Here is a 22,381-nt window from a genome sequence, read left to right on the forward strand (position 1 = left end):
GCTGTGAAAAGCAGTCCCGAGGCTTACCTTCTGTCCGAGACTAAGCGCTGCAACCTCCGCGCCGCTCAGCAGGGGCAACCTACAGCCAGATCTCAGAGGCAGTCAGTGACTTCCAAAGAAAGTCTGTCTGTCCCTAGCCAGCGTCGCCCTGGGCGAACACTGAGCCAAACTAGCCCTACCCGTGCTCCAGGCAGCGCGAAGTTACTTACAGGCAGCCTAGGTTCAGCGAGTGAGTAGCTGGGTTCTTGCAGCTCCGAACTTCCTAGAGAACTGAAAGCGAAGCTCCCTGGGGACGCGCTTTTAAGCCCTAAGGGACAGGTCTCCGTAAAACCCCGTTTTTCCCCCTCAGTGGGGCTGGGAGTTTCCATCTGGGGCTGTACCCTGCGCTGTTTGCTGGGAACTCATGTCCTGCAATTTGCATTGAAAATAGCCAGATGTTGCTTTGTCCTATATGCTCGATCCTTGATGGAGGCAGGATTAAATAGATTTCCTTCTAAATTGTAAACCCCTGATGATATCTGCTAGATTTTATTTCCGCCGAAAAAGGACTTAAAACGGAGAAGGACAGAATTAACGTGGGTTGGATCCCATTTGGCAGCCATGTGGCTAATGTAAGGGGCTAACATAAATAAATTAAAAATACTGGAATTAAACAGAGGAGAAAGGTATGTGAGGGGAGAGGATCTACTTAGGGAAATTGGCATGTTTTACTATAAGCACTTCATTAAGCTAGAAGACCTGTGGGAGAAGGTGGAAGAATAGGGAGCCAGCTTTCTGCTCTTCCTTTTGATGCTCTGTGTACTTCCGTGACTATTCTGTTAGATCAAGATTCATTTCCCATCTCATAGATATTAAAACACCTAGAATTGACATAACTAGGGGAAATAGCTCAGTAACAAAAAAAAGGGGGGGGGAGGAGGAGCATGAAATAATATCAAAGACAATTATGGATCTGTTAGAAAAGTGCTCCAGAAGTTTAAATGTAGAATTAGAAATGGAGCTGTATCTGTGTTTTCTATGCAATGCCCTTGGTTTCACCTGCAATTACTTCTTTCTGGTTCTCTCCTGATTCTAATCCTTGAATTACCTCTTATCAAAAGTAGAGACATAAAAAGACAAAAGAAACTCAGGGTGTATACTTTTAGTAAGGAAACTTTATTTTTGGATGTACATCTATATTAATGCATCATAAACTACTAATAGCAAACAAAATATTAAAATTCTAAACTTCTAATGTGTTATAATGTAATTATTATATTGAGTGGTTTTCTACATCTTGGTTCCAAGTGATTTTATGAGAAGTTCAAACTCCAAGACTGTACATAGGAATACCGTTTACATCTCTTTCTTTGCTCTTTCTTTTGAGAGGTGAAGTAGATAAGCCCAGTGTGGTGATGCCCACCTGTGATTCCAGCCATTTGAAAGGCTGAAGCAGGAGGACTGCATGTTCAAGGCCATCCTAAGCAACTTAAGGAGGCCCTGTCTCAAAAAAATAAAAATAAAAAGGACTGGAGATGTAGCTCAATGGTGAAGCAATCCTGGGTTCAAACCTCAGTACCAAGAAAAAAAAATAAGAAACCCCCCAAGATGTGTTAGAATGAGGAGGAGAACCAGAAAGAAGTAATTGCATTAGAACCAAGGGCATTGCAAAGAAAACATGGAAACAGCTCAGTTTCTAAGTAGATGATGACTCACTATGTGATCCTCAACTATGCAATTGGATTTGGGTGAATTCTTCATATTTGAGGACTGAAAACAATGGAATAGTAATAAAAGCAGAAAACCAAAATGATTAGAATAGGTACAAAGAGAATTTACAAATTGCACCATATCAGTGTTTAAATAACTTAAAAATAGAAAAGATTATTTTGTAGGACCAACTCAGATGTCTAATCATATTTATGTGTTGAGATCTTTTTTTCTCCTAGTCTCACTCACATTACCTACTCAAATAAAAGCAAATATTTAGTGTTTTTTTTTGAAATAAGGGTATATGATACAGTTTCTGAGCTTGGCCAGAAATTACCTTGGTGAAGTTTTTGCAGAAAAGGAAATGAGTTCTTTTGCCTTCCTCTTAAACCCACGTATACATTTTTATAGGAAGTGGGGTACCACAGTAGCTAAAAGCTGAGTTTCTAGATTCCTTAACCTGAACAAAACAGATTTGAATCTTGGCTCTTCCTAGGCACATTCTATATTGGAAAAACGTTCTATGGGCCCTAGATTCTACACCTGTAAAATGTAAATGATTTCTTTTTCTGGGAGGGTTGGACCAAGAATTGAACTCAGAGGCTCTAGACCATTGAGCCATATCCCAGCCCTATTTTGTATTTTGTTCAGAGACAGGATCTCACTGAGTTGCTTAGCATCTTACTTTTGCTGAGGCTGGCTTTGAAATTGTGATCCTCCTGCCTCAGCCTCCCAAGCTTCTGAATTACAGGCCTGTGCCACTGCACCCAGAAAAATGTAAATAATTTCTAAGTACTTCATGAAATGATTTTGGAATTATATTCCCAGTGAAAAGAGGTTTGTGTAATAGGCATTCAATAAACACTATTGTTCTTGAATTCTGATAAAAGACTGGATTTGGAGGGCTGTAGAAACAATTTATTTATCTTCACTTTGACCCCATAACTTGAGCAGCTAAGAATTGAATGTATTATTTGGCTTAAATTAAAAACCAACAAGAATTCTTAAACCGCTATCATTCTGTTTAACCAAATTCCCTACTGAAAACAAATTCTCCAATTTCAGTCCCTTCAGGAGATTTAAAGACAATTCCACAAGCCCACACTTGCCTTGCATTGTTCCTTAGGGTTTGTCTTTTCTGTAATCCAATGAAAAGTTCAGGGGGAGGGGGAAGGGCAGAGGCCTATATAGTATGAAACAAATGCAAACAAAATAAAATAAAGCTGAGTCTCTTTCCCATTGTGACACTGTTCAAAGTCCCCTCAAGCCAAACAATCTTCATATATCACTTAAGTATGTAATATGGAAGAAAAGATTTCCGTTGTAAAACAAACCAGATCTTGAGAGAGCTGAGAATCATTGAGATGTGGGTCTCAGGCCTGGGATAGTTTTGCAGAATTGTCCTGAAAACAATTTTAAACCTGAAGAGTTTCTCTATTTGAATGGCCAGGTAAGACAGAATGAAGGGGCTTAAGAGCTGAAAAAGATTTAAGAGATCATTTAGTCTAATGTTTTCATTTAAAAATCAGGTAGATGAAGCCATTCACTCAGTAACACAACCCACTATCCTATGAGGACAGAAGTCCCAGGTCTCTGTGTTTCCAAAGCCTCATGCTTTATATTGTCCTAGTGTGTGGGGCTAGCTTTTCCACAACAACTATGGTAACAGAAGACTCTTTACAGGCAAGATAAATTATGTTTTAGCATTGAGAAATTAGTTGTAGCATCCCAAAGACTGAACTTTCCATCCAACCACCATTGGAAAGAATTGATAAAATGCCATCCAATGAAATAGTAGGTTGATATGAGTTTTGGGAGTAGTTATAACTGAAAATTGGGGTGAAGAAGACGGTGCTTATGGAAAATAAAACACCTCATTTTTAATATATAAAATATTGGCCTCTGAAGTAACATTTAAGTATAATGATAAACATATCTCATTTTCACTCTAGCATTTAATTATTTTACTATAGTCTCCTTAAAGTTCATTCTAAATTATGTGCCTTATAATTTTTCCTTCTTTGTCTATTTCTCCAAAAGTATAACTTTAGGATACCTGGAAATGAAAAGAGAAATTAAAAGTATGTTTCTCTACGAACTGTACATATCCAATACCAGGTCAGATTAATTGCCAGTAATTAATGAGCAATTAATTACTGTTTGAAGATCTTCAGGAGGAAGAAATGATAGAAGAAGAGAAAGGTGGAACTGAATATTATCACATGGAAGCAGTTTTTATGCAGAAGGCCACTGAAATTACATGTTATCAAAATATTAGGGCTTTTTTTGATCAAATTCTGGTAAGACAGTAAACTTAGGTGAATGTCCAAACTTGACACCTACTACCTCTGTGCTACTTGCAGGAATATATATAAATACTCCTAACAGTCCCTGGCACCAGCAACCAGCATCTGGTAGATATTTGATTAAAAGTAACTAGGATCATAATCACTTGTCTCCTAAATGTATTCTTAGTTACAGTGCATACAGGTAGTTAGTATTAGATCTATGAACAGATTTTGTGTCTCACTCTTGCATTATATTTCTTTATATTTCTTTATGTCACATGAAGATAAGACGTATGATTTACGCGTATTCCTTAACTTTTGCCTAGTCTACTTTCTGTATTTGTAAAAATATCAGTCACTAAAAGCATAATTTATTAGGGAGAGTTACTGATTTTTTAAGACAGATGATAACATAATACAGTTATTGGAAATTTTATGATATCCTTAACAGTTTTTAGGCAGTTGTCACAATATTAGTTCGTTGAGTGGAAGGAAGGTTAATTGAACTCTTAATTAAGGAAGGTACACGTGGAAATGCCATGCACTGAACAAGCACAATTAAAGTTCTTTTGTGAAACTCTCAAAAACTCAACATAACTCAGAGTTCATGGAACAATGCAAACAAGACACTATGGCAGGCTGGTGAAGAAATAGATCAAATTTAATGTTTCTGGGAATCACTGAATTTCCAGTTTGTGTATTTTTACAGCCCCAAATCACACCATTAAAAATTTCATTTCTTTTTATTGTATAGCTGCTTCTAATGGGGAAGACTTATCTAAAACAGACAGACATAATGAATTCACAGGGTGTAAATTTATTTTTTAGGTTTTCTAACATGGCAAGAATTTGAGAAAAGATGTGTTTGAATAAAATGTGGATCTCTGAGTCCATAAATTCAGAAAATAATGAAAAGAAGAAAAGGGAGTATCAAAATACAAGTGTAATTCTGTAAGAATTGGGGGCAGGGAAACCCTTTAAGTTCCATCACTAAAAAGAAAGAACAGGATCACAGTGTAGTGTTGTGGAGATGAACCTCCCACAGTGCTGCCCTCCAGGGAGAAGTCAATGAATATTCCTTTAAGTGTACCATGTTCAAGTTTTCACATAAACAATCACATGCCATACATCATAAAATTTCAATATTGTGTAACTTTTTAAAACTGTAGCATACCTCTTTGCCTGCAGATACCTTCTCTTACAAGGATGTTCAACATAAATGCACATTTACTAAGTCATCATTACCCCTAAAGTGTCTTTCAGAAGTGTTCTTTGATCTCATCACACTGTTCTACACTTCCTAACAGAAATTTCTATGTTAACAAAGTGAATGAAGCCCGGTGTGGTGGCACACGCCTGTAATCCCAATGGTTTGGAGGCTGAGGCGGGAGGACCTCAAGTTCAAAGCTAGTCTCAGCCAAAGCGAGGCACTAAGCAACTCAGAGAAACCCTGCCTCCAAATAAAATACAAAATAGGGCTGGCGATGTGTCTTGGTGATTGAGTGCCCCTGAGTTCAATGCATGCTACAAAAAAAAAAAAAAAAAAAAAAGAATGAAACCTAAATTTCAAAATGTAGTTCTAGTTTGGTTGCTATATAATTTCAGTGTATAGAGTTCTTCCCCCATTATTCAGGAACTGAGATACATATTTAAAATTATTAAAAATAAGTGGTCAAGCCCATTGTAAAACCACGATCAAATATAACATGACATAACATTTAGCTCATTCTTATTTACTGTTGAATTTAGTTTCTTTTAGGTATATCTTTGGAATTCCTCCCTTGATCCTTGCTCTGTTACCAGTAACTTCATCTGATTGTGATATTAAAGGTAAAGAAGGTAAAGAATTTGAGCATGTTCTAATGATCAGCTTCAATGAATTGGTATGTGCTTTTTTTGTTTTTCTTACATTTTTGCTCATTGGGAAAATATCATATATATTTTTGGCATGCCATTTTATAATCAAGTATCCATCTATATTTATGGACAAAAGTGAAATAACTACTAAAATAAAATGTAATGTACCGATAACTATATATTTTATTAGTTCCATCATTATATTTTAATGTCCTTTAAAAATAAATCTTTCCTAGACCCTAAGACTCTCACTATCCGTTTCAGTCTTGTTACCCTTTATGATCAAATTTCTCATAAGCATAATTCATTATTACTACCTGCATTTCCCCATCTCACCTTTATGGTGTTAGTCTTTGTAGACACATTACATAAGGAGAGGTTGAATAACAGAGGACAATATCTAAAAGTCAAGGTGTAAAAAAGTGTGTATTTTATCAGAATATGTATACATGCATATTTATGCATATATACTTTGTACATATGTATTATATATAATATCCTGAAAGTTAATTTTTATTTTCTGTAAACACTGTTTTTAATTAATCGATTTTATATTTTAGAACAGATTTTGATTTATGGAATATTTGAACAAAAATTAGAGAATTTCCATGTACTTCTCCCTCTGCACAGTTTTCCTTATTATTATCACTTTGCATTAGTGTAGTACATTTGTTAAAATTGAGGAATTATTATTAATACATTATTGAATCAAAGCTCATAACTGACATTAGGATTCACTGTTTTATTCAGTTCTGTAGGTTTTGGTAGAGGTATAATATCATGTATCCATGAGTATTGTATCACATAGAATTCATTTCACTGTTCTAAAAATTGCCTATGCTCCACTGACTCATCCTTCCCTTTCTCCCTCTGCACTCCTGGCAACCACTGATCTGTTTACTGTCTCTCTAGTTTTTCCCTTTCTAGAACGTTATGTAGTTGGAATCATGCAGTCTGTAGCCTGTTTAGGCTGGATTCCTTTACTTAGAAATGTGCATCAAAAGTTCTTCCATGCTTTTTTGTGGCTTGGTAGCTCATTTATTTTCTTATTGTAGAATAATATTCCATTCAATGGATAGGCTACAGTTTATCTATTCACAGATGGAAGGATGTATCCTGGTTGCTTCCAAGTTTGGGCAATTATAAATAAAGGCTTCTGTAAACATACATGTGCAGTGTTTGGTGAGAACATTAGTTTTCTATTCATTTGGATAAATATCTAGGAGTCTGATTGCTGAATCATATGGTGTGTTACTCAGCTTTTCCTCACTGTGACCAAAATACCTGACAAGAACAACTTAGAGGAGGACAGATTTATTTTGGTTCATGGTTCCAGATGTTTCAGTCAATGCTTAGCTGGCTTCTTTGGCTTGGGCCTGAGACAAGGCTGAACATCATGGTGGAAGGGTGTGGCAAAGGAAAGCTGCCTAGCTCTTGGTGGCTAGGAAGAGGAGAAAGAAGGAGGGGAGGGAGGGAGAAAGAGAGGAAGGAAGGAAGGGAGGGATGGAGGAGACAGAAGACAGAGAAGGGGGCCAGGGACAAGATATAGTCCCCAAGGGCATGCCCATAGTGATCTACTTCCTCCAACCATGCCCCACCAACCTATAGGTTCCACCTCCTCCTAGTAGTCCATTCAAATTATTAATTCATGAAATGGATTAATCAACTGATAGTGTGAGAGCCTCAGATTCAATCACTTCTCAGAAGCCCCATCTCTGGACATTACTGTGGAACTTTGGAGGGGCCTTCCAGAGCCAAACCATAACCAATTATAAAATTATGCTTAGCTCTGTATATAACTGCCAAAGTGCCTTCTAAAGTGACTGTAACATTCCACATTCTCCCAGAAGTGAATAAAAGCCTAAGGTTGTTCACCCATGCCAGCATCTGGTATTGTCAGAGTCTGGGACTTTTGCCATTGTTGTTTTAATTTACAGTTACCTAATAATATGATGTTGAACATCTTTTCAGATTCTTACTTCAATCTATGTATCTTTATGGGTAATGTATATGAACTCACATCTGAACTGACATCTCAACAATACTGAGTCTTGTAGCCATATCCTATAACAGCTCTGCATTTGTTTATATCTTTCTTTGATTTATTTGATCAGAATTTTGTACTTTTTTATATAGGTCCTGTATTTATTTTGATAGAATTATACCTATTTCATATTCTAAGGCTTTTGAAATATGATGTTGTGTTTTTGCAATGCAAATAGTAGTTTTAAAAGGAGGAAGAGCAACCACCACCCTATTATTTCAAACATACTGGTTGTGAGCCACATTTGGAAATGAATAGACATACATTGTGGTATAACACAGATCAGTTTCAACTGAAGGGAAAGTGCATGTTGGTGCATACTGAGCTGATCTCCAATATATTTAGATAGTATACCTTTTAAGTAAAATTTGTTGAGCCTGCCCTTCCCATACAAATTTAGCATTTGTTTATTTAGTATAATATCCTCATGGTAACTTCTATGTACATTAATAATGATATACACAGAAATAAAAATTATATAAAATGAAGTAAAAAAACTAGATAAAATTGCTAACATTTTCTTCAAGTGGACATAGAATAGAGTTATAGTAGTAAAAATATGGAAATTATTCTAACTCTAATCTGAAGTCCAAACAGGGAACAGGATAAGAATGAGATTCATTCTTTCTACTTATTGCAGAGGGAAAGAAAGTTTCATAATATATGATAAGGTACCTTACTCTATATGATCTGCCAAGCATGGAGTACAGATTCATAGAATTGGAGTGACTAAATTAAATAGAATCAGCATTTTAGGTTTCTTGATACATGTTGCCAAACTATTTTATGGAAAGTATGGATAGGTTTATAATTCTTTTTTTTTTCAGATAAAAAAAAAACTTTATTCAAGGTGAGAGCAGAGATCCCTCATAGAACAATTCATTTTATTTAAATATATATTCTGGATGGTTTTCTTTAACACATACCTGATTTTGTTTTTAGTACTGAGAATAGAACCCAGGGGCACTCAACCACTGAGCCACATTCCCAGCCTTTTTTTAAAAAAAAATATTTATTTTTTAGTTATAAGTGGACACAATATGTTTATTTTATTTTTATGTGGTGCTGAGGATCAAACCCAGTGTCTCATGCATATTAGGTGAGCGCTCTACCTCTGAGCCACAACCCCAACCCCCTAAAAATATTTTATTTAGACACAGGGTCTCACTGAATTGCTTAGAGCCTCACTGTGATGATAAAACTGGCTTTGAACTTGCCATCATCCTGCCTCAACCTCTTGAGCCACTAGGATTACAGGGATTACAGGCAAGTGCCACTGTACCTGTGTACACACACACACACACACACACACACACACACACACACACACATATATATATATATAGTCTTGTATTTTTTTTTAATTTTTTATTGTTGGTTGTTCAAAACATTACAAATTTCTTGATATATCATATTTCACACTTTGATTCAAGTGGGTTATGAACTCCCATTTTTACCCCATATACAGATTGCAGAATCACATCAGTTACACATCCATTGATTTACATATTGCCATACTAGTGTCTGTTGTGTTCTGCTGCCTTTCCTATCCTCTACTATCCCCCCTCCCCTCCCCTCCCCTCCCCTCTCCTCTCTCTACCCCCTCTACTGTCATTCATTTCTCCCCCTTGTATTATTTTTCCCTTTCCCCTCACTTCCTCTTGTATGTACTTTTGTATAACCCTGAGGGTCTCCTTCCATTTCCATGCAATTTCCCCTTCTCTCTCCCTTTCCCTCCCACCTCTCATCCCTGTTAAATGTTAATCTTCTTCTCCTGCTCTTCGTCCCTACTCTGTTCTTAGTTACTCTCCTTATATCAAAGAAGATATTTGGCATTTGTTTTTTAGAGATTGGCTAGCTTCACTTAGCATAATCTGCTCTAATGCCATCCATTTCCCTGTAAATTCTATGATTTTGTCATTTTTTAATGCAGAGTAATACTCCATTGTGTATAAATGCCACATTTTTTTATCCATTCGTCTATTGAAGGGCATCTAGGTTGGTTCCACAGTCTTGCTATTGTGAATTGTGCTGCTATGAACATCGATATAGCAGTGTCCCTGTAGCATGCTCTTTTTAGGTCTTTAGGGAATAGACCAAGAAGGGGAATAGCTGGGTCAAATGGTGGCTCCATTCCCAGCTTTCGAAGAAATCTCCATACTGCTTTCCAAATTGGCTGCACCAATTTGCAGTCCCACCAGCAATGTACAAGTGTACCCTTTTCCCCACATCCTCGCCAGCACTTGTTGTTGTTTGACTTCATAATGGCTGCCAATCTTACTGGAATGAGATGGTATCTTAGGGTGGTTTTGATTTGCATTTCTCTGACTGCTAGAGATGGTGAGCATTTTTTCATGTACTTGTTGATTGACTGTATGTCATCCTCTGAGAAGTGTCTGTTCAGGTCTTTGGCCCATTTGTTGATTGGGTTGTTTGTTTTCTTATTGTCTAATTTTTTGAGTTCTTTGTATACTCTGGATATTAGGGCTCTATCTGAAGTGTGAGGAATAAAGATTTGTTCCCAGGGTATAGGCTCCCTATTGACCTCTCTTATTGTTTCTTTTGCTGAGAAAAAATTTTTAGTTTGAGTAAGTCCCATTTGTTGATTCTAGTTATTAACTTTTGTGCTATGGGTGTCCTATTGAGGAATTTGGAGCCCGACCCCACAGTATGTAGATCGTAGCCAACTTTTTCTTCTATCAGACGGCGCGTCTCTGATTTGATATCAAGCTCCTTGATCCATTTTGAATTAACTTTTTGCATGGCGAGAGAAAGGGATTCAGTTTCATTTGGTTGCATATGGATTTCCAGTTTTCCCAGCACCATTTGTTGAAGATGCTATCCTTCCTCCACTGCATGCTTTTAGCCCCTTTATCAAATATAAGATAGTTGTAGTTTTGTGGATTGGTTTCTGTGTCCTCTATTCTGTACCATTGGTCCACCTGCCTGTTTTGGTACCAATACCATGCTGTTTTTGTTACTGTTGCTCTGTAGTATAGTTTGAAGTCTGGTATCGCTATACCGCCTGATTCACACTTCCTGCTTAGCATTGTTTTTGCTATTCTGGGTCTTTTATTTTTCCATATGAATTTCATGATTGCTTTCTCTATTTCTACAAGAAATGCCGTTGGGATTTTGATTGGCATTGCATTAAACCTATACAGAACTTTTGGTAATATCGCCATTTTGATGATGTTAGTTCTGCTATCCATGAACAGGGTATATTTTTCCATCTTCTAATATCTTCTTCTATTTCTGTCTTTAGGGTTCTGTAGTTTTCATTGTATAAGTCTTTCACCTCTTTTGTTAGGTTGATTCCCAAGTATTTTATTTTTTGTGAAGATATTGTGAATGGAGTGGTTGTCCTCATTTCCATTTCAGAGGATTTGTCGCTGATATACAGGAATGCCTTTGATTTATGCGTGTTGATTTTATATCCTGCCACTTTGCTGAATTCATTTATTAGCTCTAATAGTTCTTTGTAGACCCTTTTGGGTCTGCTAGGTATAGAATCATGTCACCTGCAAATAGTGATAATTTAAGTTCTTCTTTCCCTATTTTTATGCCTTTAATTTCTTTCGTCTGTCTAAATTGCTCTGGCCAGTGTTTCGAGAACTATGTTGAACAGAAGTGGAGAGAGAGGGCATCCCTGTCTTGTTCCAGATTTTAGAGGGAATGCCTTCAGTTTTTCTCCATTCAGAATGATGCTAGCCTGAGGCTTAGCATAAATTGCTTTTACAATATTGAGGTATGTTCCTGTTATCCCTAGTTTTTCTAGAGTTTTGAACATAAAGGGATGCTGTACTTTGTCGAATGCTTTTTCCGCATCTATCGACATGATCATATGGTTCTTATTTTTAAGTCTATTGATGTGGTGAATAACATTTATTGATTTCCGTATATTGAACCAGCCTTGCATCCCAGGGATGAATCCTACTTGATCATGGTGCACAATTTTTTTGATATGTTTTTGTTCCGATTCGCCAGAATTTTATTGAGGATTTTTGCATCTAGGTTCATTAGAGATATTGGTCTGTAGTTTTCTTTCTTTGAAGTGTCTTTGTCTGGTTTAGGTATCAGGGTGATGTTGGCCTCGTAGAATGAATTTGGAAGTTCTCCCTCTTTTTCTATTTCCTGAAGTAGCTTGAAAAGTATTGGTATTAGTTCCTCTTTAAAGGTTTTGTAAAACTCTGCTGTATACCCGTCTGGTCCTGGGCTTTTCTTAGTTGGTAGTCTTTTGATGGCTTCTTCTATTTCCTCAATTGATATTGGTCTGTTTAGGTTGTCTATATCCTCCTGACTCAATCTGGGCAGATCATATGACTTAAGAAATTTATGGATGCCTTCACTAACTTCTAATTTTTTGGAGTATAAGGATTCAAAATAATTTTTGATTATCTTCTGTATTTCTGAAGTGTCTGTTGTGATATTGCCTTTTTCATCCCGTATGCTAGTAATTTGAGTTCTCTCTCTTTTTCTCTTCACTAGCATGGCTAAGGGTCTGTCGATTTTGTTTATTTTTTCAAAGAACCAACTTTTAGTTTTGTCAAGTTTTTTCAATTGTTTCTTTTGTTTCGATTTCATTAATTTCAGCTCTGATTTTCATTATTTCTTGCCTTCTACTTCTTTTGCTGTTGTTTTGCTCTTCTTTTTCAAGGATTTTGGGATGAAGTATGAGATCATTTATTTGTTGGTTTTTTCTTTTTTTAAGGAATGAACTCCAAGCAATGAATTTTCCTCTTAGAACTGCTTTCAATGTGTCCCATAGATTCCGATATGTTGTGTCTGTGTTTTCATTTATCTCTAAGAATTTTTTAATTTCCTTCTTGATGTCTTCTATAACCCATTGATCATTCAGTAACCTATTGTTCATTCTCCAAGTGATGTATGCTTTTTTCTTCCTTCTTTTATCGTTGATTTTCAGTTTCATTCCATTATGATCAGATAAGATGCATGGTATTATCTCTACTCCTTTATATTGTCTAAGAGTTGCCCTGTGACATAATATATGATCTATTTTTGAGAAGGATCCATGTGCTGCTGAGAAAAAAGTGTAAATGCTTGATGTTGGGTGGTATATTCTATATATGTCAATTAAGTCTAGGTCATTAATTGTGTTATTGAGTTCTATAGTTTCCTTATTCAACTTTTGTTTGGAAGATCTGTCCAGTGGCGAGAGAGGTGTGTTGAAGTCTCCCATGATTATTGTATGGTGGTCTATTAGACTCTTGAACTTGAGAAGAGTTTGTTTGATGAACATAGCTGCACCATTGTTTGGGGCATATATATTTATGATTGTTATGTCTTGTTGGTGTATGGTTCCCTTGAGCAGTATGTAGTGTCCCTCTTTATCCCTTTTGATTAAGTTTGGCTTGAAATCTATTTTATTTGATATGAGTATGGACACTCCTGCTTGTTTCCGAAGTCCATATGAGTGATATGATTTTTCCCAACCTTTCACCTTCAGCCTATGTATGTCTTTTCCTATCAAATGCGTCTCCTGTAGGCAGCATATTGTTGGGTCTTGTTTTGTGATCCATTCTACTAGCCTGTGTCTCTTAATTGGTGAGTTTAAGCCATTAACATTTAGGGTTATTATTGAGATATGGGTTGTTCTTCCAGCCATATTTGTTTATTTCTGTTACTAAACATGGTTTGTTTTCCTCTTTGATTATTTTCCCCCCCTTTACTGTCCTACCTCCCACTGTTGGTTTTCATTGTTATTTTCCATTTCCTCTTCCTGTAATGTTTTGCCGAGGATGTTTTGAAGAGATGGTTTTCTAGCTGCAAATTCTTTTAACTTTTGTTTATCGTGGAAGGTTTTAATTTCATCTTCCATCCTGAAGCTTAATTTCGCTGGATACACAATTCTTGGTTGGAACCCATTTTCTTTCAGTGTTTGAAATATGTTATTCCAGGATCTTCTAGCTTTCAGAGTCTGTGTTGAAAGATCAGCTGTTATCCTGATTGGCTTACCCCTAAATGTAATCTGCTTCCTTTCTCTTGTAGCTTTTAAAATTCTCTCCTTATTCTGTATGTTGGGCATCTTCATTATAATGTGTCTAGGTGTGGATCTCTTATGATTTTGCACATTCGGCGTCCTGTAGGCTTCTAGGATTTGGGATTCTGTCTCATTCTTCAAGTCTGGGAAGTTTTCTCATATTATTTCATTGAATAGATTGCTCATTCCTTTGGTTTGGAGTTCTGTACCTTCCTGTATCCCAATGACTCTTAAGTTTGGTCTCTTAATGTTATCCCATATTTCTTGGATGTTCTGCTCATGGTTTCTTAACAGTCTTGCTGAGCTGTCTATGTTCTTTTCCAGTTGAAATACTTTGTCTTCATTGTCTGATGTTCTATCTTCTAAGTGTTCTACTCTGCTGGTAGTATTCTCCATTGAGTTTTTAAGTTGGTTTATTGCTTCCTGCATTTCTAGGATTTCTGTTTGTTTGTTTTTTATAACCTCTATCTCCCTGTATAGTTGATCCTTTGCTTCCTGGATTTGTTTGTGTGATTCATTGTCGAAGTGATCTTTCATTGTCTGATTTTGCTGTCTAATGTCTTCCTTGATACTCCAGATCATCTGAAGCATGTATATCCTGAATTCTTTATGTGACATTCCATCTGCTGCAGCTGTTACCTCTTCTAAAGTTGAGTTGACCTGCATTTCTTGTGGTCCTTTCTTTCCTTGTCTTTTCATACTGCTTGCGTTTCTTTCTGCTTGGTGAAACTGTTGTGGTTTTGAAATGTTTTTTTCCCCTATATATTTATATTGCTCTTGTATAGTTGAAAAGTCTCCCTTGCAGTGTCGGGCGGCGGTCTGCCTACCTTGCATGCGCGGGCGGCGGCTCTGCTCTCTCCTTACTCCAATTGGAGTGTCGTGACTACCACGCTGGCAGGTCACTGGGCCTGTTCTGCGCGCGGGCAGCGGCTCTGTTCTGCCCCTACTCCAATTGGGGTGACGAGTGTACCACGCCGACAGGCCACCAGGCCTGATCCGCTGGTCGGTTGCAGGTCTGCCTACCCTGCAGGCGCGGACGGCGGCTCTGCTCTGCCCCCCCCCAATTGGTGTGACTTGTCGACCACACCCGCGGACCGCTGAGCCTGTTCCGGGCGTGGGCGAAGGCTCTGTTCTGTTCCTACTCCAATTGGTGTGACGTGCCTACCACCCCTGTCGGCCGCTGGGTCTGTTCCACCGGTCGGTCGCAGGTCTGCCTACCTTGCGGGCACGGGCCGCGGCTCTGCTCTGCCCCTACTCCAAATGGGGTGACGCGTCTGTCGCACCGGCAGGCCACTGGGCCTGTCCCGCTGGTCGGTCGCAGGTCTGCCCACCTTTCTGGTACGGGTGGCGGCTCTGCTCTGCCCCTACTCCAATTGGGGTGTCATGACTATCACGCCGGCAGGTCGCTGGGCCTGTTCCTGGCACGGGCGGCGACTCTGCTCTGCCCCTACTCCAATTGGGGTGTCATGTGTACCACGCCGGCAGGCTCCTGTGCCTGATCCGCCGGTCTGTCGCAGATCTGCCTACCTTGCAGGCGCGGACGGCGGCTCTGCCCTGCCACTCCTACCATGCCTGCGGACCGCTGGGCCTGATCTGCAGGTTGGTCGCAGGTCTGCTCACCCTGCGGGCACGGGGTTCCGCTCCGCCCCCACTCCAATTGGGGTCACGTGACCACCACACCAGCGGGGCCTGATACGGGCGCGGGCGAAGGCTCTGCTCTGCCCCTACTCCAGTTGGGGTGACATGTGTACCACGCTGGGAGGCCTCTGGACCTGACCCGCCAGTCTGTCGCAGGTCTGCTTACCTTGCAGGCGCGGGCGGCGGCTCTGCCCTGCCCCTCCTACCACGCCCGTGTACCACTGGGTCGCGGGTCTGCCCACCTTGCGGGCGCGGGTGGCGGCTCTGCTCCGCCCCCTCTCCAATTGGGGTCCCGCGACCACCACACCGGCGAGCCGCTGGGCCTGCTGCGGGCACGGGCAGCGGCCCGGCTCCTCCCCTCTGGCTCGACGACAAATCGAGAGAGACTCGGGTGTCTGTGCCTCACCCTCCCTACCAGGAGACCAGCTGATTCTGTTGCCGCTGGTATTGATGAAGTTCTCTCCTCCGCCACTTTCTGATGACATCAGATCTCTGCCATGTTGGTATCCTATGCGAATGGCAGCATTTCGTTCCCTTTGCGGGGTAACCAAAGCAACGGGTGATTCCTGACCGGTCCTCAGCAGGACCCGGACCAAGAAGCAGTTTCCGCGGGCTCCTTAGCCCTGGGCCAGGGCAGCTCTGGGAGCCGGAACTCGGCCGCTCCATGCTCGGTGTATGCTCTGATAAGAGCAGGCTCCAAGCAGCAGTTTCCGCAGGCTCCTTCTCCCTGGGCCAGGGCCGCTCCGGGAGCCGGAACTTGGCCGCTCCGTGCTCGGTGTATGCTCTGATAAGAGCAGGCTCCAAGAAGCACTCAGGCACTGATCCTGAGTAATCTGTTGGCAAGCCGCAGGCGAATGGCAGCCTGAAATTACCTGTTCTATGGCTGAATGAGCTGCGGTCAGTCGAAAACAGGGATGATGACGTCAGCTCTCCAATATGGTGGCCGCTGGCCTCCTCTGTGGTCTGACCGGTGTGGAGAACCGAGATGGACCGCTTCCTTCCCCCGTCTCAAACCCAGAATTCAGCACTGAGTATGGCGCTTGCACGGCTGGCAGAAACTGCAGCGCTGTATCCCTGCACCGCTGTCTCCTCGTTTCCCAGCGCTGGCTGCAGACTCTAGCCGCGGGGCGATTTGCTGAATAAGCAGTGTTACCCTCCGTGCAACAAATCTCTCACGTTTGAGTCCCCATAGCCGATCCTCGTGCGATGGAAATCCTTCCTCCAGGTTCCGGAGCACCCCACTATTGCTGGAAATTCCTAACAAGATAGCCTTTAGCAGTCCTGACTCGTCATACTCCCACACAGTGACGCGGCACACGGGGGCAATGCACTCCCCTCTCCGCCATCTTCTTCGGTTTATAATTCTTATACATCCTGCATATGAGATCATCACTCTTGTCAGTTTTTATTATTTTTATTTTTAAAACCACCTGCCAAAGCAATAGAAAATTCACCTCTTGTTTGAATTTATTTTTCTTCCAGTGTTAGTGCATTGAATATTTTTAAAGTTTTTTCTTCATATCTATAAACTTCTAAATTAAAAACTATAAATAAATAGAAGGAAGAACAGTAGAACAGAGAAAAGGGAATGGGGCAAGGGAGAGTAAAGGGAAGTACAGGAGACTGAATTGGAATAAATTATATCTCATGCTTGTATGATTATGTCAAAAAGAATCCCAATATGATATATAACCAACCATAAGGCACTAATAAAATTATTTGGCATTGAGATAAAATTTATCCTTTTAAAAAATCACAATTCAGTGGCTTTTAGTATATTCAGAAGTTGTATAATCATCGTTACTGATTCCAATATATTTTCATCAACCAAAAAGAAATCCTGTACCCATTACCGGTAATTTTTCATTCCTCCTCATTATCCACTGGCAGACATTAATATGCTTTCTGTCTATGTATTTCTCTTTTCTGGACACTTCATAAAAATGGAATCATACAATATGGAGCTCTTTAATTGGGATTCTTTGAACATGTTTTTAAGTTTCATTCATATTATAACAAGTATCTATAATTCATTTCTCTTTATAGCTCAATAAAATTATCTTGTATGGATATGACATATCAGCTGCTGGACATTTGTTTCTTTTTCTTTGCTGTAATATGTAATGCTACTGTAAATACTAGTATGCAAATTTTGGTATAGTTTTTTTTTTTTTTAATTTGTACCTAGGAGTGGAATTGCTGGGTCATATTGCAACTGGTTTTGTTGTTTGGAGATTTTCAATTACTGCTTTGATCTCATTATGCATTATTGGTCTGTTGAGATTATCTATTTCTTCTTGATTCAGTCTTGGTAGGTTGTATATGTTCAGAAATTTATCACTTTCTTCTAAGTTTGCCAATTTGTTAGCATATAATTGTTCATAGCAGTTTCTTATGATTTTTTGTTTCCATGGTATCCCTTTTAATATTTCCTTTGTCATGTCTAATATTATGGACTTGGATATTCTCTGTTTTTCTTAGCTAGTCTGACTAAGATTTGTTATCTTTAAAAAAAGCAACGTTTTTATTGATCTTTTGTATTGTGTTTTGGTTTTGATTTCATTTATTTCTTCTCTGATCTTCATTATTTCTGTCCTCCTGCTAATATGGAGTTTTATTTTTTCTTGTTTTTTTCTTTCTTTTCTTTTTGCTTTGAGATGTGTCACTAGGTTGTTTATTTAAAATATCTATAATATTTGAAAAAAAAATTTCCATGTATGCATTCATGATGCTTTAGCTAGATTCACAAATTTTTGATGTGTTGTGTTTTCATTTGTTTTATGAATTTTTCCCTTGTACAGTAATAAATTCCTCATTGATTTAGGAATGTTGTTAAGTTTCCATATATTTACATATTTTTCACTGTTATTCTTTTCACTGAATTGTAGTTTTATTCCTTTGTGGTCTGAGAAAATATACTACATGATCTGGATTTTTAAAACTTGAGACTTGACTTGTGACCTAACATATGGGCTATCCTGGAAAATCCATGTGATGATGAAAAGAATATGTATTTTGCTGCTATTGAATGAAATGTTCTGTAAATGTCTGTTAAATCCATTACTCTAAAGTATGGTTAAACTCCTGTGTTCTTTGTTAATTTTGTCTAGACCATCTGTTCACTGATGAAAATGGGTGTTGAAATCACCAACTATTACTGTATTGAAATCTGCCTGTACCTTTACATCTCATAATATTTGCTTTATATAAGTGGCTGATCCAATGTTGGATGCATATATGTTTAGAATGGTTATGTCTTTTGCTGGATTGAAGCTTTTATCATATATGAGTGTCTTAGAATCTTTTTACAGTTTCTGATATAAAATTTATTTTACCTAACATCAGCATAGCTACTCCTGCTTATTTTTAGTTGCTATTTACCTAGCATAACTTTTTCTAACTCTTCATTTTAAATCTGTGTATATACTAATGAAGGGAGTTTCTTGTAGGCAGCATATGGTTGGGTCTTGCTATTTTTATCAATTCTGTCAATTTATGTTTTTTGATTGCTAAATTTAATCTACTTACATTCAAGGGAGTTTTATTTTTCTTTTTATTCTTTGTTTTCTTTTCAATTCTCTTATTCATCTTTTTTCTTTAATTGTCTAAGCTACTGTATACTCTAGTTCAGACATTCATTCTTCTGTTTGGCCTGATGTGGAAACTCTCAATTGTATTTTTTAATTAATTGAAGTTTTTAGCCCTGAGTTCTGATTATTTTTATGATTTCTATCTTTGTTAAATTTCTAATTCATATCATTAATGGTTTCTCTCATTCTATTACATCGTCTCTCTATATTTTCATATATCTCACTGAGTTCCCTTAGGATCATTAGTTTGAATTCTTTTTCAGGCATTTCATAGATTTACTGCAAATTTGGATCTATTTCTGGAGAACAACTGTGTTTCCTTAGAGGTGCCATGCTTTCTTATGTGTCTTGGGTCCATATGTTGATGCCTACACATCTGGTGGAATAGTCACTTCTTTCTATTTTATTTAGTTTTATTTGATTTGGTACCAGGGATTGAACTCAGGGGCACTGAGCCACATCCCCAACCCTATTTTGTATTTTATTAGAGGCACAGTCTCCCTGAGTTGCTTAGCACCTCACTTTGGTTGAGGCTGGCTTTAAACTCATAATCCTCCTGCCTCAGCCTCTCAAGCTGCTGGGATTACAGGCATGTGCCCCTGTGCCTGGCCTCTTTTTATTTTATGTAGAAGATTTTGTAGGAAAATAATGTTTCATTTACATGAGATATAGGGTGTCAACTGAAAAGATATTTTGACTTTAGTCATAGGTGAGCTCAACAATGTAGCCTCCATGTGACTTTTTTTCAAGTATAGAGAATGTCACCAGTGTCTACTAGTGATGCAATAGTCTAGGTTGCACCTATTCATGAAGATAATTGTGTGACTTTGCAGTTAATGTGGGCTTCCAAAGGTGCACATCCTTAGTCCTGCAGAGTTAAGTGTCAATAATTCTGTGATTATGATAGCAACAGCCATGGTCCTGGTGGCATGGGATATGGAGATAACTTTGTCTCACAGGGCAACTATTGTTGATGCTGGGTGTTGTGGCTCCTTCGTTTGTGGTCCTAGAGCCACAGAATATAGAGACGAACATTCCCACATCCAGCAGGATGAACATAGCTAATCCTGGTATGTGTTTTTGGCACAGGCAACCGTGGTCTTGGAATTGTGGAACACAAAGAGGACTTCTCCATATTATATGGGACAGGCAAAGGTGACTCAAGGAATTTGACACCAGCATCCAGAGTCCCAATGCCATGGGATGTTGAAAAGACCTATACTAGGTCCCACAGGGCAAGTGCAGTTGACGCTGTGAGTTTTGATATTCTTGGAGCTGCAGGATATATATACATTGGGTCTTCCCTAGGACCAACATGGTATGTATAGTTGATGCTTGGACTTCAGCAATGGTCCTGAAGCTGTAGGACATGGATGCAAATTGCCCCAGTTCTAAGAAACAAGTGTGGGTGATTCTGGAGTTATCTGGCACCAGGAATTGCAGTCCCAAAGCAACGGGCTATGGAGATTTTTATGGGTCCCACAGGATGAGTGCAGGTGACTCCAGGGTTTGTAGTGCTGGTTGTCTTAGTCCTGGAGCTGAAGATTGTGGATAGGAGTATCCCCCTCAGAGCAAGTATGAGTTGCACCTGGCTGTGACACTGGTAGCTGAGGTCCTGTAGCTATAAAACACTGAGGGTTCTGTCCTTCACTTTATGGGGTATGCTCTGGACTAAGGCTTCTGTTGACATCAGAGAGTTGGCTACTGGCCCCTAAAGCAGAATGGCATCTAGCAGTGGGTTGTAGCAACTTGGATTCTGAGGACTAGAGGGTAGGGCAATGTAAGTTGCTTCTCTGATACAAAGCAGTAATTCAGACCCCAGCTAGCTCCCCAAACTAGCTTTAAAACCTCTGAGAACTGTAGAATTCTGCTGTCCAAACTGCTGATCTGCTGCTATTGTGGGAATTGCATATACCTTTCCTTTTACCTTTTCTCAGAAATGTGAAGCTTCACTACAGCCAGGGGACCAGGTTTTGCAGTATGATTTGTTCTTCTTTCTGTGCTGCCTTTCTGACTCTGCTGTTTGGAGTTCCTGACACTTCTCTTCAGCCATTTTGGATTCAGCTCCTTTATGTCGAACCTTTTGAATAACTATCAAACTGTTTTCAAAGTTGCTGCACCACTTCAATCTTCCCACCAGTGTGTTAGGGTTACAATTTACCAACATTTTCACCACAACTTCTTGTTGTGAATTTGTTATTCTAGCCATTTTTTTGTAGATGGTAAGTGGTATCTGACAGTGATTTTTCTTTCCTTAATGATTAATTATGTCACTCATCCTTTAATTATTGTTCCTTATTACCAGATGTTTACATAAATCCTTTGCTCAGTGTTAAGCCAAGTTATTTTATTTTTATTTTTCAGTTGTAAGAATTATGTATACATTCTGGAGTTGAGAACCTTATCAGCTATTTTAAATTTTCAAACATTATCTTTCATCACATGTGCTGTCTTTTCACTTCTATGATAGTGTCCTTTGAAGTACAAGCTATTTTATTTTTATACAGTCAATTCATATATTCTTTCTATTTTTCATGCATTTGATGTCATATCAAAAAAATTTTACTAACTCAACTTCACAAAGATCCTTTGCTTTTTTTAATTTTCTAAGAGTTTTATAGTTTTAGTCTCACATTTAAGTCTTTGATCATTTTTAGTTAATTTTTATACTTTGTGGGATGTAGTGGTCCAAGCAGATGATTTTTCATGTGGCTATCCAATTGTACATGTATCATTTATTGAAAAAATTAAGTTCCACATTGAATTCTCTTGGCACTGTTGTTGAAAATCATTGAACTTAAATATCTGGGTTAACTTATGGACTCTTAATTCTATTTCTGTGATCTACATGTCTAGCCTTGTGATGCAGTCTAGCTTTATGACACAAACTTAATCACTGTAGTTTTGTATTTTTTCAGTTCAGAAGATTTTCTTCCAACAATGCTTTTTTGTTGTTGTTCTTGAGGTTGTTTTGACTATTATGTTTGCTTGTTGTGTTTATAGATGCAATTTCTCATATTTATTCTCTGTATTACCTACTTTTTAATATATGCTTTCGTGCAAATTTTTATAATTTAAGTGCAATATAAAGCACCCTAGTGATGTTATGTCCCTGTGCAAGCATTAAACCACAGCCACTACCCATAAGTAAGCAATGCTCAACCAGTAGCATGGACAGAAGCAAGGACAGAATATAGAAAAGAGAAGGGAAGCTTAAGAATATTTTTTCCCTTATAGTGCTCAAGATCCTTCTTCATTCTCCCATTGACTTTTA

The 22,381-nt window shown here is 38.6% G+C and overlaps 1 protein-coding gene and 1 long non-coding RNA gene across 4 annotated transcripts in view; one reads left to right on the plus strand and one right to left on the minus strand.

The window, feature by feature from the left end:
• The window catches only part of LOC124109548 (uncharacterized), a 38,728-nt gene extending 32,426 nt beyond the window's left edge, over window positions 1-6,302 (minus strand). The window contains exon 1 of the long non-coding RNA XR_006857005.2: window positions 210-6,302. This is a non-coding gene — a long non-coding RNA (uncharacterized LOC124109548). The remainder of the gene's footprint in view (window positions 1-209) is intronic.
• The window catches only part of Il7 (interleukin 7), an 82,687-nt gene that overhangs the window by 873 nt on the left and 59,433 nt on the right, over window positions 1-22,381 (plus strand). For 2 of the 3 annotated variants that reach the window (XM_046468207.2, XM_046468209.2), the window contains exon 2: window positions 5,727-5,860. In XM_046468207.2, the coding sequence (XP_046324163.1) occupies window positions 5,727-5,860 (134 nt within the window). Of the gene's footprint in view, window positions 1-5,726; window positions 5,861-22,381 lie in introns of those variants that run through there. The other variant, XM_058570717.1, reaches the window with a different exon arrangement.

This window comes from Marmota monax, unplaced genomic scaffold (genome assembly GCF_021218885.2).
Source record: "Marmota monax isolate L192 unplaced genomic scaffold, Marmota_monax_Labrador192_F-V1.1 WCK01_AAM20220418_F8-fsc00115, whole genome shotgun sequence".
In the NCBI taxonomy this organism is placed as follows: domain Eukaryota; kingdom Metazoa; phylum Chordata; class Mammalia; order Rodentia; family Sciuridae; genus Marmota; species Marmota monax.